General features: G+C 35.0%; 1 protein-coding gene across 5 annotated transcripts in view; it reads right to left on the minus strand.

Moving 5' to 3' along the window:
• Window positions 1–2,577: 2,577 nt before the first annotated feature.
• Window positions 2,578–19,894, minus strand: part of LOC138175790 (branched-chain-amino-acid aminotransferase, cytosolic-like) — a 261,129-nt gene continuing 243,812 nt past the window's right edge. For all 5 annotated transcript variants that reach the window (XM_069106269.1, XM_069106271.1, XM_069106270.1 and 2 more), the window contains one exon: window positions 2,578–10,022. In XM_069106269.1, the coding sequence (XP_068962370.1) occupies window positions 9,981–10,022 (42 nt within the window). In that variant the 3' untranslated portion in view covers window positions 2,578–9,980. The remainder of the gene's footprint in view (window positions 10,023–19,894) is intronic.

A 19,894-nucleotide genomic window follows, 5' to 3' on the forward strand; every position in this document is an offset into this window, starting at 1 on the left:
AAAGCAAAAAGATAATGAAAGATGGAAATTTCTAAGAATTATTGGTCTTAAGTACCTGGGAGTAATGAATTTAATTAACAGATAACAGCAAGCAGAATGATAGTGAAGAATGTTTTCCTTCCAGTATCCCCTATAATTTAAAAACTATGCAACTGACAGTGCTTTTGCCCAGTTTAAGCAAACTGTGTTTTGCAGCACTATGAATCTGAAGATCTGGAGATGGTATTGGATTTTTACTTATAATTATGGTAATTTTTAAACATCTCTTGGTAAAATTGTTAGCATTGACTCTAAGATTATTCATTTTGGAAGCAGCTTGGTGGTGCAGTGAATAGAGCACTGGACCTGAATTCAAATTCAGCCTCAGACATTTAACACTTACTAGCTGTGTGACCTTGGGCAAGTCACTTAACCCCAATTGCCCTTCCTTTGCCCTCCAAAAAAAAAAAAAGATTATTTATTTTGGAACTTTTTCATATACGATTTTATAATGAGTACATCAGATTATAGAATTACAGATTTCAATCTAGAAGGGGCATCAGAAGTCATCTAGTTCAATGCCTTCATTTTAGGAATGAGGAACCTGTTACCCAGGAAAAATAATTCAATTGCCCAATATAATCATCATATTCCTGCCTCCTTTTACTTCACATTAATACCTGATAAACAATCTATTAGAATTTTTTCCATCATCAAAATATAATTTGAAGCTTTGGTGTAGTAACTATTTCTATATACTTTTTATCTATGAACTGATTGTTCTCAACCAAAATGTAAGTATAACTTACTAGAAAAGACTCCAACAAGTAAATAGGACTACAAAGTTTCCATTTGACATTATTTGAAGGATAAAAGACCATAGCTATAAGAGCTCTTACAAAGAATATGCAATATTTCTCACAAACACATATATACAAATATGAATTCCCTTTGTGTTTTTTCATTTAATGTACTTTGAAGTTACAGGAATGGCAATGACACAAGCCATCACCATTATAAGTAGATAAAGGACATAGATAAAAAGAACTCCAGAGTGTGACCTGAAAAATATAAATTGTTCATTGTAATGTACAACGTATTTTTATTTGGATACATATATGTATATGTGTGTACAGATATAGATATATATATATGCAAATTCAGAGAATGTGTATGAGATTAAATCTAGGTGGCTTGTGTGAGGGAAATGAGTTATAAAGGCAAGTAAATGCCTGGTGTTTTTCTTTTCTTTTTTTAGTAGGACAATTTAGAAAAGGCATTTTCTCCCCTGAAGAAAACTGCTTTTTTTATCAACAGATCTGTCTGGTCTTATAAATCTTGTAAGCTCCAGTAAGCCATCACCCTCAGCAATGACATCTCAATCTTTATCATTCTTCTGGGAGATGTGCTTTGACACTATTGCAGAGCCAAACCACTAGCCTTCACCCATACCCTCTAAGCTCTAACATAAGTTCTTAGCTTGCTAAGAGGTCAATATCTTCAGGAGTTGACAGCATATAGGGAAGAGGTTCCTGATGTATCCTGCCATTTAAGCTTTGCTTATAGTAACTCTTTGGTAAAGCTAAGGTTTTGCTGTATTTGCAAAATTATAAGAAAATGAACATAAAATGTCTAATCTACAAATTATTCATTTCACTTGTCAAGGCAATTCATGCACTTTATTTGGCTAGAAAGCTGGATTACTAATCCTTTATTTCTAGGACAAATTAATGGAGAGCTAGGTGGTGCAGTGGATAGAGCAATGGGCCTGGAGTTAGGAAGTTCAGTCATTTTTCAGTTTTCTCTGACTCTCCATGAACCCATTTGGGGTTTTCCTGGCAAAGATACTGGAGTGATTTGCCAGTTCCTTCTTTAGCTCATTTTACAGATGAGGCAACTGAGACCAACAGGAGTTAGGAAGAGTTTAATTCAAATCTGGCCACAGATACTTTCTATCTGTGGAACTTTGGGCAAGTCACTTAAGGTCTATTTGCCTCAAGTTTCCTCATCTGCAAAATGGGGATAATGATAGCATTTACCTCCCAGGACTGTTGTAAGGATTAAATGATAAAACTTAGAAAACTGCTTAGTAAAGCACCTGGCACATAGTAAGCACTATATAAATGTTAGCTACTAATCCTATTAATACTTTATCTTTGGAAATGAATTCTAACATTTAGAAACTATCTTTTGTTCCAAAGCTTTTTGTTGTGTTTTTTTTTTAATACTGTGGGCATACGATTTAATTGATGTAGTAGATGCAATTTTAAGGTGAATAGGAAGAGCCATTCTATTCATGATACATTGTACAGTAATTTAAAGGGGGAAGCTATACTTTGCAGAGGATAAATACATATCCTTCATAAAGTTTTTTTAGTTTTTTATAAAAATTTAACATTTTTAACATTCATAAGCTATTGTTACATTTCTTCTTTATACCCTTTTCTTTTCCTTCTTTTCAATGTCATTATTTAAAAACGCTAAAATGACACTGTTTTTACATCCTCTAACCAAAAACCTTGAAGCATCATAAAAACGGCAATTAAAGTTTATTACATGCATACAACAATGCTGATTTCCTCATACCACACAAACAGGTGTCCATTAAATTGCTTTATTGAAGAGAGAAATATTGCATAATTACAGATTGGATGAGGAAAATGCAAACAATAAAGAATGTATCTATTGCCAGAAAAATACAATTATTACAGCTTCTTTAGACATACAAATATAAAGTGTTCATTCACACCAGATGGTTCATGTGTAACAAAGCCATTACGAGAGTTTAATTGTGCTTCTACAAAACCTTTAAAGAAGAATGAGGTAGAGTTTCCTTTACTTTACCCACTACATTTTCCTTATAGTTGTTATTATGATGCTTTTAGTGTGTCTGAATCCCTGTAACATAACATCAGCTCAAACATTTATGAAAACATAAGTCTTCCAAAATATTTCTTTATATCTGCTGAATGACCAATTTTTCTTACTTAAAGAGGATTTCACAAACTGGTACAGAACTAGTCACCTCATAAACCAGGAAACTTAAGACACTAGTGGCCGGGTTTTATCACTCCTGTGGTAGCTATAATCAGATTCAGATGCACAAAAACAAGGTTCAGAAAGTCTATGTTTTTAGCTAACTTTTCAGTGTTCCTAAACTTCTATATACTCTGGAATAGGAAATATTCACTCTAATCTTTTGTTCTAATCTAATTTCTCTTATATCAAGTTTCCATTGTTAAATAAGTACATATAAGTTCAAACTCTAAGTAAAGACTATGGTATAAATGAGATTTATCTATCTATAGTTGAATCAACTCTTTCAATTCATTGGGGGAACCTCTAAAAAAAAAAAAACTTGATTTATGCTGAGAGACTAACTGACTTACTTTCCAAGATCTAGTCTATCATCATTTCCTATAATCTTGGAAATTTACCAGTGACACATTGTTTGAAGTCAATTCTTGCATTCATCTTAACCTTAGTTTTATTTTTATGTACCTTTTGATTACTGGAGAAAATGATAACTAAATATTTAACTTCATAGTTAAAAATGAAACTACAACATTCATCTAACTCCTGGGGCAAAGTAATCCTTCTCTCTAAGAAACAGATAAGAAGATCTGCAATAAGTAATTTGATTCTTCTTCCTTATAACTTTCCTCTGCCCAAAGAAATTTATAGTAAGAAAACCTGAAAGGAAAAAAAGATTGCTCAAAAATCAACAGTATGTACAAGAGCACAGTCTCTTGGATTAACTCCAGGCCAGCCCTTTAGTTGTCCAAAGTAGTTTCTGTTAGATATCCCAATAATTTAGTTCAACTCAATAATCACTTATTAAGTGCCTTTTCTATGCTTGGCATTGCACTAGGCATGGGACATAAAAGACAGAATTACTCACAGTCCCTGTCATAAAATATATCTGTGAGCTAACTCTAATTCCAGAAAACCTTAAAACCACCTTCTTAAAGACACATAATAATTGGCACTATTTCTACTTGGCACATATAACTAGCCCTAGCATAGAAGCCAAGGCTTAAAAGAGTAGCAGAATATAAGAATTCTGCAGGGGGAGGGATATAGTCTTTCTTTGGACAGGGTAGAAGTAGAATGAAATATTTGTGTTGCTTCCTGAAGCATATCCCTTCCTCTTTCATTCTCACTCTCATTCTACCACTGTATTTCTTTTTCACATCTTTCTTCATTTTGTACAAACTATAGGAGAGAACTCATCCACTGCAGCCTTGGACATGAGGAATTAATTAGGTCTTATTATCTGTGAGTGAGCAAAATGACACTCTAATCCACCCCTACATTTTACTTTTGTGAATCAGAATCTGCATATTATTTTGCAAACAACAGTTTGAGGATGATATAAAATGTGTAGTAAAGTATTCGACTATTAAGTCCTGTTAACAATGGAGATTCTAGTGCAAGAAACCACACAGTCAAAAAGTGAGATCTAATAATCAGATCTGACTAGCCAAAAAAGAAAAAAAAGAGGGTGGGGAGGAGTACAGTTTCATTCCCAAAGACTGAGTTTTCATGTCTTTTTAGAAGCAAATATATAAGCGTACCTAATTGTAGGATATCATTCCAGGGAAACATAACTACTTCTTAAGCCTTGGTATGTTTCATTTTTTTTAACTAAAGGAAGGATCTGATAAGTATTTTATTGAACTGGGTACTTTACTTTAAAGTATACTGAAGAATGAAATAAAAAAGCTAAAACTTTCTTGTTAATCAGCCAGGATTTTCAAAGACTTTCTTTTGGCAACGACAAAAAGGGCACAAACTTATAGTACTTTGAAGAACTGGTCTTCAGGACAGAAAAACATTTCTCAGGTTCATTTAAAATTAATCTTCCACCTGTCATTTTCTAAGTAGCTCAATATATGACCTAACATGTTAAAGTAACTCCCTCCATAATGTATAGTTTCCAGTGAATCTCATTTTCAGATAGTATTTTGCATGTGAATTTCAGCCTTAACTCTCTTAAGGATTAAGGATCCCAGTGGGGATACTATTATCTGAAGTTTCTTACTAAATATGCTGCATCAATTTAATATGGCCCAGAATATCTATATCAGCTTAGCATTAGTCAGTTAAGAAATGACATAGCTTATGTCATGTTCAGTGGCTGAGTAGTAGAGAATTTCCCAGAAGAAGTAAAGAAATAGAAAATAAGCAATTTTCATTGAAAATGACAGATTAAAATATTTAGTGAGCTTTTTGCCCCAATACATTTTCTGCCAACTTATTCTCCTTTTTCTTTGCATGTATCAAATATTTTCAGTCTTGTGTAACACTAGATTGTGTTACTAGATTGTAAGCTCATTGAGTACAATAACCATATTCTGAAATCAGCTCCATATCTAGTATTGTACAATCTCATGCACCTTTTAAATTACTCAATGATTGTTAATCAAATGTATTGTATGATTTCAATCAAATGTATTGTCATAATTGCAATCCAGAAGATAAGTTCAAACTTATATCAATATTCTTGTCAGTTCCAAGGTATGATCCTAACTGAAGAGACTTTCTGAAGAGAAACAGATTTAAAAAAAAAAAACTATCTAGAAAAAGTGTCCAATGAGACTAATTGCTACTATAACTTTTTTTTGCTTCTTGGAGTGGGGAGGGCAGGGCAGTTGGGGTAAAGTGACTTGCCCAAGGTCACATGGTTAGTGTTATGTGCCTGAGGCCAGATTTTAACTCAGGTCCTCCTGACTCCAGAGCCAGTGCTCTGTTCACTGTGCCACCTAGCTGCCCCTAGTAAAACTTATTTATAATTCATTTAGTGCTTACATATTTAAGAAACCAGCATTTTGTGAAAGAATCCACTGACTATATTCCATAGATATGTATATGCTATAAAAGACCATTGGTCCTTTAACAGGTTATGGTTCCATAACAGTTGCCAAAGTGGCCTGCTTCATTTTCACAGTAGACTTTGAATCAAAGGAAGACAACATGACCTACTGCAGGAAACACACCAAGTACTTCAGAAAACAGGATTCAAGGAACTTCTCTCAAAGTAGTTTGTTTCCATACCTACAATGTACAATTATGACCTGTTTTCAGGGATAAAGAAAAACTGCTTAGATAAAAAGAATAGAAGTTTAACGTGCTCATTAAGACAGAAGACATAAATAAATTTAACTTTTAAAATGTCAACTGGGTGCTTCTAACTCCTTGCCATGATAGGGTCCTATATTTAAAACCAAAGTTCTTCTAACAAGTTCTCTGCCCAAAAATGACATAATTTCAGGTGCCCAAGACTGTCCTACCTCCATGAACCAATGGACAATCATTTTTAGATACTAAAATTAAGGCATGTCATCAAATTGGCAGAGTTTTCTAACACTGGGTTCTGATGTTCATTTCTTGCTTTCTTAAAACTGCTAGAACTGCATTTCACGACAAGGTTGATGCTATCTATTGCTGTTTTTTCTCCTGATATGAAAGAATAGTGTATCTCCTCTTCTATAATTCAGCTCAAGAAACATTTTAAAGTACCTATCATGTTGATAACACTGTGCTATACTCTTGGTGGGTAAAAAGATGGAAACAAAATACATTTTGCTATCAAGGAAATTAGATAATTGCCCTAAAAACAAGGTACTTCCTAGAGAGAAAGAATTTCTGGATGTTAGAGCTGGAAGGGGCATCATAGCATATCTAGTCTGAATTTTTCTGAGGACACTGTTGCCCAGGAAGGTAGACTGATTTGATGAAGATAACAGAGCTGGTTAGTAGCAGGGTAGAGTTTAGAATCTGGATCTCCCAACTCATAGTCCAGGGACTACTCCCTACATTATATTACTCCCTATGGCTTGAATAAAAGATTCCTTGCCAGAGTTCTCAAGTCATTATACAGTGACTCACTCCATCATTTGTTTTCTAGCAAGTTTGAAAGCTGACATTGATAATTTTCATTTATTCATTCAGACAGGTCAATACTGCACCACATCTCAGAAATGAGCTGATCTGATTTTTCATTCTCTGATGTGGTACAACTTTACTCTTTAAAAAATAATTTGACAAAGAAAATTTCTGATGCCAGATGGGAGCTCAAATACTATTTAAGAGGCATTTCCATTTTAGTAGATGTCTGATAATATTTCGTTTTTAAGGTCTTGATTTCCATTGATGTATAGAAAGTTAGGGATAGATTTGGTCTGAAAGTAATAACTCAATAAAGTAGAGGAAAAAATAAAATGCAAAACAACAATTAATCATTATCATTTTAAGTACCATCAGTTCTGTTTATATGCATGCTCGTGTGAGTTCCTGAATCTCATTTGATCAACCCAATTAAACATTAAATAATTGCAGTCAATTATGCAAATATCAGCAACAGTATTAATTTGTTGATCTTTTTGCACAGATTAGCTTCGCATGTTCCTAATGTTAGATTATCTTATGTCTTAAATGATCAATTAGTGTTACTACAACTAACTGTTGAAAAATGGATAATTGCCTAGTTATAATGTGCTACTCTTGCTATATTAATCCACTACAATTAAACAAATAGGGTACAGATAAAAAAGATGTGCAGATGTTCTTTCCAAATTCATTTAACAAGTTACTAGCATAGTCAGCTCTGATTAAAGTGATAGAAATGATTATGCATCCTAGCATGAACATCCTTGATGTTCCACCCATAAACTGAGCAGTTTCCAGATTTTATGAACAGGGAACTGATCTTGCAATCAAGTGACCTGAGTTCAGTTGTTACCTCTGAACTTACTAGTAGGTAACCATGAGCAGAATCTCTTAACTTCTCTTATCTGTAAAATGGAAATCAAAAATGGTCCTATCTACCTCATGTTTTTGTGAGGAAAGTGCTTTGTAGACCTTAAAGCACTGTATCAATATGAGTTATATCCTGAAGGACTCTAAGTATAGCAGAAAATGTCTGAGATGGCCCCAAACAGTGATCACGGAAACCACACAGAGAAAATTGAAAAACTAAATAAAAAGACAATGTATCGAAGGACTAGAAAAGCATCCCCTCCTTTTCCTTGGACTATAAGGTTTTTTGTGTAATGGACTCCTTTGGAAATCTGATAAAGCCTGTGGACCTTTTTTCAGAAAAAATATTTTTTTTAATTTATAAAATAAAATTCATTGGATTTTAAAGGAAACCAATTATACTGAAATAGTAGCTTAAATGTTTTTTGAAAAGCTAACAGATCCAATGCCCGTCTTTTCTAGGCTATCGTTTCTGAAGTGATATCAAAAGATTTACTAAGAAAAAATAAATCCTTTAAAGAGTAAGAGACATGGTTAACTATGAGAAAGACAGTCTTATACTTCTCAGGAGCAAGTCCTGAATTAGTATCTTTCAAGATAACAACTCATCATAAAAGCCCTATAAAGAACATTTTCCTTATCATCTTCATTCCAGAATTACACACATACACACACACACACACACACACACACACACACACACACCATCTATAGCTCCTGCTTTGTAGTAAAGAGAATCTATTAAATCAGAGATCTTTCCATCTTCTTATACCCAGAAACAAAAAAATGAGCAAATGTCATACAATTCACTGTTATTTCACTCACTAGAAAATCATTTCTATTTCTTATAACTTTATTTCTCATTTCAAGGCACAAGTCAGTATCAGAATAATTTATCTATCTTATTGTCTGTCTTTGGGTATCTCTCCAGACTGATGATTCAGCAGACCATAAGAAATAAAAACAATGTAAGACATAATATACTAACTGTAAGAATCAAATACAAACGCCAGTTAACCAGTTTCAATTATGTAAAGACACCAAGAACATAGTCATACTTCTATGATATAGAATACTATTCTGTGCTTACAACCTATTTTAAAGAGAATGTAGACCCAAAACCCTCTTTCACAGTTGTCATTGATAATTTAATTCTTCAGTAAAATTATGTAATTGTTTTAGTGATTAGAGAAGAGTATATAGATCACTGTGAAATCTGAAGAAGTCTTTAAAAAGAAGGGAGAGTACATTCCTTGAGAAGTCTAAGGAACTTCAAAGAAGTCCCTTAGGGACCTAATACCATACAGAGAAATTTAGAAGTTCAAAAAAAATCAATTTGCACTATTAGCTACCAGATAAGTGTTTTATAGCTAAGTGTCGGCATGTGGGAGTTAGGTAAACTAAAAATGGAGAGGGAAAGTAAGTAATAAAATGAATTACAGTGTAGATTATTAGCAGGGATATTGATGAAAATACCCTGAGCCTCCAGGTGCAATGATGAGGAGCTTTGCAAACTGAATCCTCCCTGGGGAAACCCCTTGTGAATATGCAATAAAGGTGAACAAGCAGAAGAGACTAACAGAGGTCTATTAATGATATTTTAGATCCAGAATTGAGCAGGGGGATCATGTCATTATCCTCTGTGGCAACATTTCTGTGGTGTGGAAGAGAAGAGTAAAGCAAAATGCTTATGCCAGAGAGAAATTCACTGCGAAACCCAAGTGCAGAGAGAAAATCCAACTCTTCCAATATCTAAAAGCAAAACAGGAAAAAATGACAACCACAGAACATCATAAAGATGATGAGGAAGGAAACAAAACATAAATGACAAAATGCACCTCAACCAGCTTTTAGTCAGTTAAGTCTCATTTGGTAAATTAAAGAGAGGAGGGAGGAAATGCTAAAGAGAGAAAGGAAGAACAGCATATTCCATTCTAAGTCACGGGTAAGGACAAGGCCACTAAAGGAGGCACTGAAAATTGTGAGGAAAATTAGACATTATATGGCTTCACCTTCGCTACTTACTACAAGAAGGTCAGCTTCTACTAGCAAGCTTACTGAAGAAAGTCACGTGATTGTTATTTCTATTCTCTGGCATGTGGAGACAATCACCCCCAGGAACACAGTGATTATACAAAATACATTACACACAGCTATAAACTGACAGCCTAACATCTATCACAATTCCAACTTGATGGCTCGCCCCAATAACGTAGAGATGATGTTGCCTGCATTTTCATTCAAGACACCAAGATTGTCCAGTCACTCTCTTCTCTTCCATACTGCAACAAAAACAAGAAAACACATTTCAAGAATGAAAGATGACAGTGTAGAAAAGGCTTAAAACCAAATCATTACAAGAAATCCAAGGTCAAATAAGTAGATCAATTCTGTATAGTGTTATGTATTAAATTGAGTTATCATTTAGAGAAAAAAATAAAATGAAAAAGAAAAGCACACAGGGAGATTTGTTTGTTTACTGTGTTTCTTCCAGCTGGAAAAAAATGAAAGTTTTAAAAGTATTCATACTCAATGATTAAGCTTCATACTTTTATATAAACCCTTTTGTATATTCTTTGTTACAAGGAGCTGTGATCTTTGTCAGTGTGGGTATTTTCCCCATTGATGTAAATCACTAATCTTTTATGAATTAGAAGACAGTTTTCAAACATTTCCAAGATCAAAAACTACCACAATGCAAGACAACCTGAATGTGAAACTTTCTGAGCTTGTCTAGGATGATTCCTCAAAGCCTTTCCAGCTTAGGTTTTGACCTGTGATAAAATCTCTGCTTTCAGGAGTTTCTGATATAGAAATCCATTAATATATACTGTCAATTCACCTGAAATTTGTATTCTTGAAAGTTGCCTGAGACATTAAGAAGCTAAGTAGCTTTCTCCTAGTCACACAACCACTCTTGAACCCAGATCCAACTGATTCCCAAGGCTGATGCTCGATCCATTCTAGCCATGACAAAGAACAGGAGTGAGACATTACTAGAAGCCAATATGTCATTGAAGTATCCGTTTCTTAGACCTATTAGTTTCTTTAAAAGCTCTGTTCAAGTGCTGTATCTTACATAAGACCTATCCTAACTTCCTCCTCCTCCTCCCCAATTGCTACTGCCTCTTCCCTGGAAATTACCTTGTGTAGGGTATCCCAAAATTCTTAGTTTAGCTTTAAGCTATTAGATCTCATAAGTATATGAGTATGTTTTTACACATCATTATCTCCAAAAGAATGTAACTTCCTTGAGGATAAGGTCAATTTCATTTTTGTTGTTTGTTCATGTCTTGGTATTCCTAGAACCTAGGACATTTTAGGTACTGCATAAATGCTAAATGACGGCTTGGCTTTTTAAAGTGTAGCTGTCTACATTTGGCTTTTGATAACTAAAAAAGAATATGATCTAAATTAAATGGCTGCTGTTTCCTCTTTTAGAGATCAAATAACATAATGTGAAAAAAGCACTTTGTAAGCCTTAAAGTACTACTTGAAAGATGGTTAGATACAGACAGACAGAAAGATAGACAGATAGAAGCATGGTATAACAATAGATAGAGCAATCATGCTAGGAAGCAAAATCTTTAAAAATCTGTAAATGCTGGCTAACCTATCAGACTAAAATTTTGTGCCATATTTTATATCAACAATTCTTTCCTTCATTCAAAAATTCTTAGTCTCAATCAAAGCCATATGAAAACAGGTTTGTGTGTTCTACTGAATCTAAGCACATCCTAGAAATCTCAGGCCTTCCCTAGGCTCCCTCCTCACCTCCGAAAGATTATAATCCAACCCAGCTACATCCTTAAAACTTTCCTTTTAAGACCCTTGACTACCTGAAATCTGGCTTCTACCAAAGGCAATGGAACCTCGCTTCAAGCAGGGAAACTAATTCTTGTCACATTTCCCCTAGCTCGATGGAAGAGGATTATATATGCCTACACTCTTGAGCTTTACTGCATTTTTAGAACATTTTTTCTGTCATTGTTCCTGTGAAGCTAGTAAAAAGAATGTTAAGTCAGAGGATTTGAGGTCAAATCCTGACGACCTCGACCTTGGGCAAATATCATCTTTCATCTCATTTGTAAAATGGGAATAATGACACTTACAGTATTTATTAAAAATCACTAAAGTGAGAAAAACACTTCACAAACTTTAAAAAGTTTTAAAATTTATGATACTGGAGTGGCTAGGTGGCACAGTGATTACAGTGCCAGCCCCGGAGTCAGGAGGACCTGAGTTCAGATCTGGCCTCAGACACTTAACACACACACACAAAAAAAACTAGTTGTGTGACCTTGGGCAAGTTACTTAACCCTCATTGCCCTCCAAAAAGAAAAAAAATTAAAATTTATGATACCATTGTAACTGAACAATCTCTCCTATTCTGAAGCAAATGCCCTCCCATTATATTACACTCTTCCTAGGCTTCCTGGTCTCATCATTTGGCTACCAACAGGAGACGGCTGGGTGACACAGTGGATAGAGCTGGACTTGGAGTTAGTTAGGAGGAATGGAGTCCAAAGTCTCCCTCAGTGCCTACTAGCTTGACTTTGGACCAATTACTTAACTTGTCTAAATACAGTTTCCTCATCTGAAAAAAGGGCAGAATGGCAGCACCTACCTCTCAAGGTTGTTGTGAGGCTCTCATTTTCCACAGTAACTTTCCACAACAACCTCCATTAATGGAGAGCCCAGTACCTCCTGAGTCAGAGCATTCTACTTTCATTCAGCTCTGTTTGCTTTGTAGCCTAAAATAGCACATTTACAATTTCCATCCATTTTTCCCATATATGCCTTCTAGGGGTCAACCAGAATAAATCTAATCCCTCTTGTATGCAACAGTTCTTCAACTATTTGAAGATACATCATTTGTTGTACTAAAACATTATAAACGTTTTCCTTATAAGCCTATTCCCTATGCTCTTATAGAATATTGCTGCTTCTTTCTGAAATTTAAAATAATTCTTAACATTAAATTAATTATTAATTTAACTTAAATTAACTGACTGCTGTTTCCTCTTAGAGATCAAATAAGATAATGTACAAAAGTGCTTTGTAAACCTGTACTAATGCAAGATGTTTACACAGATAGACAGACAGACAGACAGACAGGTAGATAGAGAGAGAGAGAGAGAGAGAGAGAGAGAGAGAGAGAGAGATGCCATATAGAAGAATCCAATAACAACACATTTCATTTGGCTTATGGGTAATATTAGTTAATTCTTTTTCTTTAAACATTTTTATTGATCTTTTATCTTTAGCTATTTTTATGTATATCCTTTCATATATATCATATATATCCTTTCCTCTCTTCAGAAAGGAACAGAGCAGTTCAGGAAAACTAGCAATGTCTTCATTCTTCAAATCAATCAATGAGAAAGCATTTATTAAGTAAGTGCCTCTGTACTAGGCATAGGGTAAGCAAAGGCAAAAGTGGAAGAATTCCTGCCTTCCAGCAGCTTATCATGCATACATATTACCTAAATACAAAACACACAAAATCATAACAAGGTCATTACAGATGGGAAGTCACTTGAACCTAAAGAGACAAGACAGTTGGCATCTGAGCAGGGCGGCTAAAGCAATAAGGATTCTAAAAGGCAAAAATACGGAGGGTGAATTCTTGGCATGAGGACAACTCATGCAAAAGCATGGAGATGGGAAGTGGAATGCTGTGTTTCAGTAATAATAAGGCACCTAGTCTGGCTAGACGGAAGGATGCATGAAGCCGAGTAATGTGTAAGGTTAGAAAAGTAGGTTGTGGTCAGTTTGTGAGGGGTTATGCAAATGCCAAACATAAAGGCTTGCATGTTATCCAAGAGGTGGTATAGGGGCACTGAGCTTTATGAGCAGGGGAATGGCATGGTCTAACTGGTACATTAGGAATCTCACTTTGGCTTCTGTGTGGAGGACAGATTTGAGAGAAGACAGATGAGGTAGGGTGGCCAGTTAGGATGCTATTATAATATTCCAGATGAGAAGTGATAAGGTGCTAAATTGCCAGAGAAGGCTATGGGAGTGGATAGAAGAAGATAGAGGCAAGAGATGTGGCGGAGGTATATTTGGTAAGACTAGGACGGAGTAGTTACATGAGGCATAGGATAGTGAGGAGTTAAGGATGACACCAAGCTTATGAACCAAGATGACTGGAAGGATGGAAGGTGCCTGAACAAAAATAAGGAAATTAGGAGAAAATGTGGATTGAGAGGGAAATACTTCTTTAGAGAGAAAGGAATTCTAAGTGGAAATGAATGAGTACTGTTTCCTTCTCCTGGGAATGGAGCTCAGAGCAGGAGAAGAATGAGAAATAGGCATACCCGAAAAAATCTGAAATTCCTGTGAATGAATGAATAAGCATTTAGCTGCTTATATGTGGAAAGCACTGTTCTAAAGGTTCATTGTTGGCATCAAAGAAAAAATGGTACAATACTCTGCCTCAGCGTTTGGCTTGCCATAGACAAGTCAAAACCCTAATTCTGAAAAATTTCACTGACTATCCTCTATGCCTAGAATACACTCTCATCTCCTTCACCTCTATTTTTTGGCATCCTTCAAGTCTCAGCTCCAAGAAGCCTTTTCCAGATCTCCTTACTCTTAGAGCTTTCTCTCTGAGACTACTCTTAAATTCTCATATATATGCATGTATCATCTTGTTTCTACTTAAGTTGTTTGCATGTTGTCTCCCCCATTTGACTGTGAACTAGTTGAGAACGGGGACTGCATTTTGCCTTTCTTTGTGTACACAGAACTTAGCATGGTGTCTAACACACAGCACATGTGACATACATGCTAGTTCACTGATTGACTGGCAGACAGTAGACTCAAGGATAGAGTCAAATGATATGATGGATTAGGCTTGTCCAGTAACCTTCACTATACTCTCATTAAGACTGAATTTAAATTCTAGTCATTTTTTTCATTCTAAAAGTAAATACTCTGTTGCCTCACATTCTAAAAGTGATTATTTCATTGCTTCACGTTGACATATAAATGTCAACGAGTTTCTTAGAGACAGCATGATAGAATTTAATTTTCACCTCACACACTTAACTAGCTGTATGAGCCTTGGCAAGTCACTTAACCTCTTTGTGCCTTAGTTTCCATCCCTGTAAAGTGGGATTAACATTTTATGAATATACTTCTTAAGGCTGTTGTAAGAATTAAATAGAACAGGGCATCAGGGTGGCCTGAGTTCAAATCCTGCCTCAGACACTTAGTAGCTATGTGACCCTAGGCAAGTCGTCACTTAACCCTAATTGCCTCCAAAAATGGAATTAAATAAAATAATAATTATAAACCCATTTTCAAACCTTAAAGTGCTATACAGATATCACTTTTTATTAGGGCTATGACAACTGCTGAACTGCCTTTTACACTCAGAAAATTCTTGGCAACAAAACCAAAAACTATTCTTGTCAAAATATACACTTGCCTTCTATCACCACTAAAAATGTAATCAGTGAAATCCCTCAGGTTATAATTTTTTGTTCTTATTACAAATCCCATTGAACAGCTTTCAAAATTTTGTAAATCCTCTTACATGTGGGGAAACTATGTTTTGTGAGACAATAAGAAGTTGTAAAATTATTCAAGAGACAAAATTACCAGAGTAGTCTGGAAAATGCAAGCTGGCCTGTATTTAAAAGAAAGATGGTGGGGGAGAAGGAGTTAGCAAGGATTTGTTAGGAAAATAAAAAGGAGATCTTTTTACTTCTAACATAACTTTTACTTTTCTCATATAATATTTAATGAAAACTAAAACAGATTTTATAATAGACCTCTTCATGACCACTCGTCTGTGAAAATTATCATCACCAGCTAAGAAAATGATTCAAATTACAATTCATTAAAAACACAGACTCCCAACCACTGACTGTTGGGAAGCACAACCCTACTTCTATGCACACCATTTTCACTCTGATTCTCCCTTAAATAAGTTGCTGCTTTCACAATCTGCCTCTCAATCCCTTTCATCCCAAATAACCACTTATCAAAACTCAGAGAAACAATGGCATTTATTCCATCCTGCCCAAAGCTTTTGTCCTTCTCTTAGAACCCAGTCTTCCACATTTTACTCAAAGAAACAGCAGCAACATGTGAGACCAGGAAAGATGAAATGCAAAAGAAGGATCAGTAGAACTGGAACCTGAGGAATAAAGTGTGGCTGAGCTTAAGATACAGAATCAAGGCAAGCAAATGCACTTCCGTTTAGCCATCATACCAGTGATTAGGTATCCAAGGAACCTGAATGGATTGGAAAAATCCAGGAAGAAGTTCAAGGGAGAAAGGAGCTGAAGAGGTTTTTGGCAGATAGATTTGCTACAACAAGGCAATGGAAGAGAAACTGAGTTTGAAAGATGAAGAGAAGGGATGATGATGATGACAGGAAAATCAACACTGGGCGGTAATAACTGAGATTATTTCTTTAAAGAACAAAGTTTTTTAAAAGTTTTTTTTTAAAAAGTTTTTTAACTTTTTACAAGTTTTTTTTTCCTACATCTTTGATATCTTCCCCTTCTTCATATACTTTAAGACCTTGATGCTTCAAAACTGTATTGCCTTTACTAGACTTTCTGTGTGCAAATTTTGTCTAGTCCAGCTGTTCTCTTGTTCATTTTCTTCTGTATTACTTCGTCTTCTACAGGCAACACATCCATAACTATGATGTTAAGAGTACAAATATGATGGCTTCATTGTGAAGATGACAAGAGTCTGTCCTAAAAATATTTCCATATCTTGTTGATTTGTTTGGCTCTTCCAGTTCTATTTACTGATGCTTTCATGATGACACTGTTTACATGATTCTCTCATCAAGTTTTATTTAAATATTTTCTTCCGCCTGAAGTTTTTCATTTTTTTCCTGAAATGATACTTATAATTTTTAACTATCTTCCATAATATTTCACAAAAATTTTATATTCTCAGTTGACGTTAATTACTATATATCTCTTCATTTAGCAATGAGTTCAAGTGTTTGCTGACTAAAACAGCTTCTAAGATCTTTTGGTTTTCCTGTTCTGGTTTTTTACCTAAAGTTATTTAATAAATAATTTAATATGATCATTGTCTATATCCATTCCTCTATGTGGCATTTTAAGTCATCAATAGCTTGTTCAAATAGGTCAGGCTGGAATTATTTTCCTTACATATCATATGATTTCTCAATTTGCAAGACAAGTTGTTTGTCTTGGTATGCAAGAATCTGATGTGGGAATTATTCCCACACCAGTAATGAGCTATTTCCTATTTGTTAAAATATCATCAATTTTGGGGCGGCCAGGTAGCACAGCAAGTAAGAGCACCGGCTTCAGTGTTGAGAAGACCTGGAGATCGAATCCCGGGCTCAGACACTTAGCACCCACCCAGAAACACCTGGCCGTGTAACCTTGAGCAAGTTACTTAACCCCAACTGCCTAAGGGCGGCCAGGTGGCTCAGCGAATAAGAGTACCGGCTCCAGTGTCGGGATGACCTGGATCAAATCCGGGCTCAGATACTCAGCACCACACCCAGAAATAACTGGCCGTGTAACCTTGAGCAAGTTACTTAACCCCGATTGCTTTTAAAAAATATATATATCATCAATTTCATTTTTCTTTATGTTATTTGATTCTTGCTCTATCCTGATTTTTTTCTCAGAATGTTCACAATCTAGGTATGGGGCTTCTGTGTAGTCTATAACCTGTACCCTCTCTCATTTCCATTTGAACCATATTCCATTTCCTATTGAACCATATTTTGAAGTATTTGATTAAGCAAAGTCAAAGAATAGTCATTAGTGGTTCAGTATCAACTCATAAAAAGGCCTGTAGCGTCCCAGGAATTTGTGCTTGGTCTTGTGTTATTTAATATTTTTATCAATGACTTGGATATAGCATAGATAGTATCCTTAATATATCTGCGAATGATACAAGACTAGGAAGAAATACCTAACACACTAAACAAAATGAGATTCTAAAAAGTTTTTGACAGGCTAAAACACTGGAGTGCCTGAAACACTGACTACATTTAATAATGTAACTGTAAAGTCTTACTTTGAGGTTCAAAAAAACAACTTCATAAGTAGTTTCTTAAGAAAAGATGTGGCGAATATACTGGGTAGAGCAAACAGGATGATGAAGGTCCTTAATTTCATAGTTTATGAAGACTGACTGAAAGATATAGAAATGTTTAGTTTGGAGAAAAGAAAATTCAGTAGAGTTGGGTTGAAAATGGGTATTTTGAAGACTTTGTCCCATTGGACCCAAAAGAGCAGAAAAAGGAGCAAAGGGAAACTTCAAAGACACAAGAATGAGCTGAATATACAGAAAAACTTCCTAACAACTGATACTATTCAAAAAGAAGTAGGCTTCTTCAAGTGGTAGTAGGTTCCTGATCATTAGAAATTTAGTATTTAATTAGGCTAGTCATCTAGCCTATTCAGTGGAAATATTATAGTAGATCTTTTTTTTTAGATATGTATTAGACTAAAATGGACTCTGAATTTCCTTTCAGTTGTAAAATTCAGTTATCCTGTTTTATTCATTAAAGTATCAGTTATGTTTGTTTAATTTAGAGAGAAGTATGAAGTTCTTTGTAAAATTCTGTGCCTCCTAATCCCCTCAACTGCTGTTGCTATATAATCTACAATTATTTTCATGGATATCTTTTTGAAAATTCTTACAATGATCACTACAAAACAAAATGACCAAATAATTTATGAAATTATGTTTCTTATTGTCCTTGATTACACAGTAAAACCAACTGACAATTGCTTGATGTGCCTCTCTAGGAAAATTTATGAGCCATTCTTTTTCTGAGCTGAGATTTCCTGTCTTCTCATTTCATTTATAATGAGAACATCTAAATTGATCTGACTGAGTTCCTCTAATGGTATAAGTATTTGTTGGTTATTGTCATAGATCTCTTGTGTAGGGTTACTCACATGTGCTTATATTTGTAGACTCTCAAAACCACATAATTATTTGCCTCTTCTGTCTTTTTCCACCATTCTGCCACCATCACCATCCAACAAACGAGAGAATAAATTTATATTTCCTTTGTTTCATAGGTTGACATATCCAAAAAAATTCATCCCTAAGGGGCCAATCTACTGGCAGAATGCGTCTCTGTATTTACTGAGGCTTGTCCTTGAAATGCAGACATAACTTGTTACAGGAACTCTTCTGGAAGCCTTTATATCATGCCAGAGCTTATACTCCTCAGGCATAATCTTCATACATTCAGGGTCATGATGAAGCATCAGATTAAGACCACACAGCTGTAAAAATGGATGATCTATGCTACAGGTGTGATCATGCCACTCATGCTAAAACAATAATAATTTTCACTAGATTCTTAATATCTATCTGTGTATCTATCAATGTATGTATATGTATGTATTCCTGGGTCCTCTCCGCTCAATTGAAGAAGGCAACTGATTATATTCTAAGTAAGCAAGATAATCTGACTGATCAATCTTTGCAAGGAAAATTAAGTTCTCTGATGAACTTAAAGGCAAGAGAAAAATGAAGAGTATACAAAGTATGTCTTACTTAGAAGAATTAGAGAAACACAGATTTTTAATATGTTTTTGTTATTTTTATGATTTGAAATACAATCATAAATGATATGGGACATATTGAATTGAATAAAATGATTATAGCTAACAATAATTTAATCATGACTCATCAATTATATAATTATAAAATAAAATATACTCTTATATTGAAGGTCTTCCATACTTCCCCTCCTGCCTACCCTTCTTGCTTTATTTCATAATATTTCCCTTAAATTTCCTTATGCTCCAGGAATACTGATTAACAGTCATTTTCTTGGTCTCATCCAGTACACCTCTTTTCATGCCTGTAAACCAGTCCTTATGCCCACAATATGGTCCTTCCACATCTCTGCTTCTTTTCCTTCAACCCCCAACTCAGATAGCCTCTCTTCCACAAGGTCTTCTGTGGCTTCCTATATCTTTAGGGCACTTTATACAGATCCCTTCGTGGGGGTTTATCACTTTGCAGCCTGCCCTGTACTTACCTGTGTGCCTGGACAGCCCTCCTTTCAGGTAGAAGGGGAAGGGGAGAAGGGAATAAACATTTACATAGCAGCTACTATGGGGCAGGCCATATGATAAGCCCTTTACTTCTATTATCTCATTTGATC

The sequence above is a fragment of the Petaurus breviceps genome, unplaced genomic scaffold, assembly GCF_028583685.1.
Source record: "Petaurus breviceps papuanus isolate PSGF00001 unplaced genomic scaffold, PetGlider_PUasm1.0 79, whole genome shotgun sequence".
Classification (NCBI taxonomy): domain Eukaryota; kingdom Metazoa; phylum Chordata; class Mammalia; order Diprotodontia; family Petauridae; genus Petaurus; species Petaurus breviceps.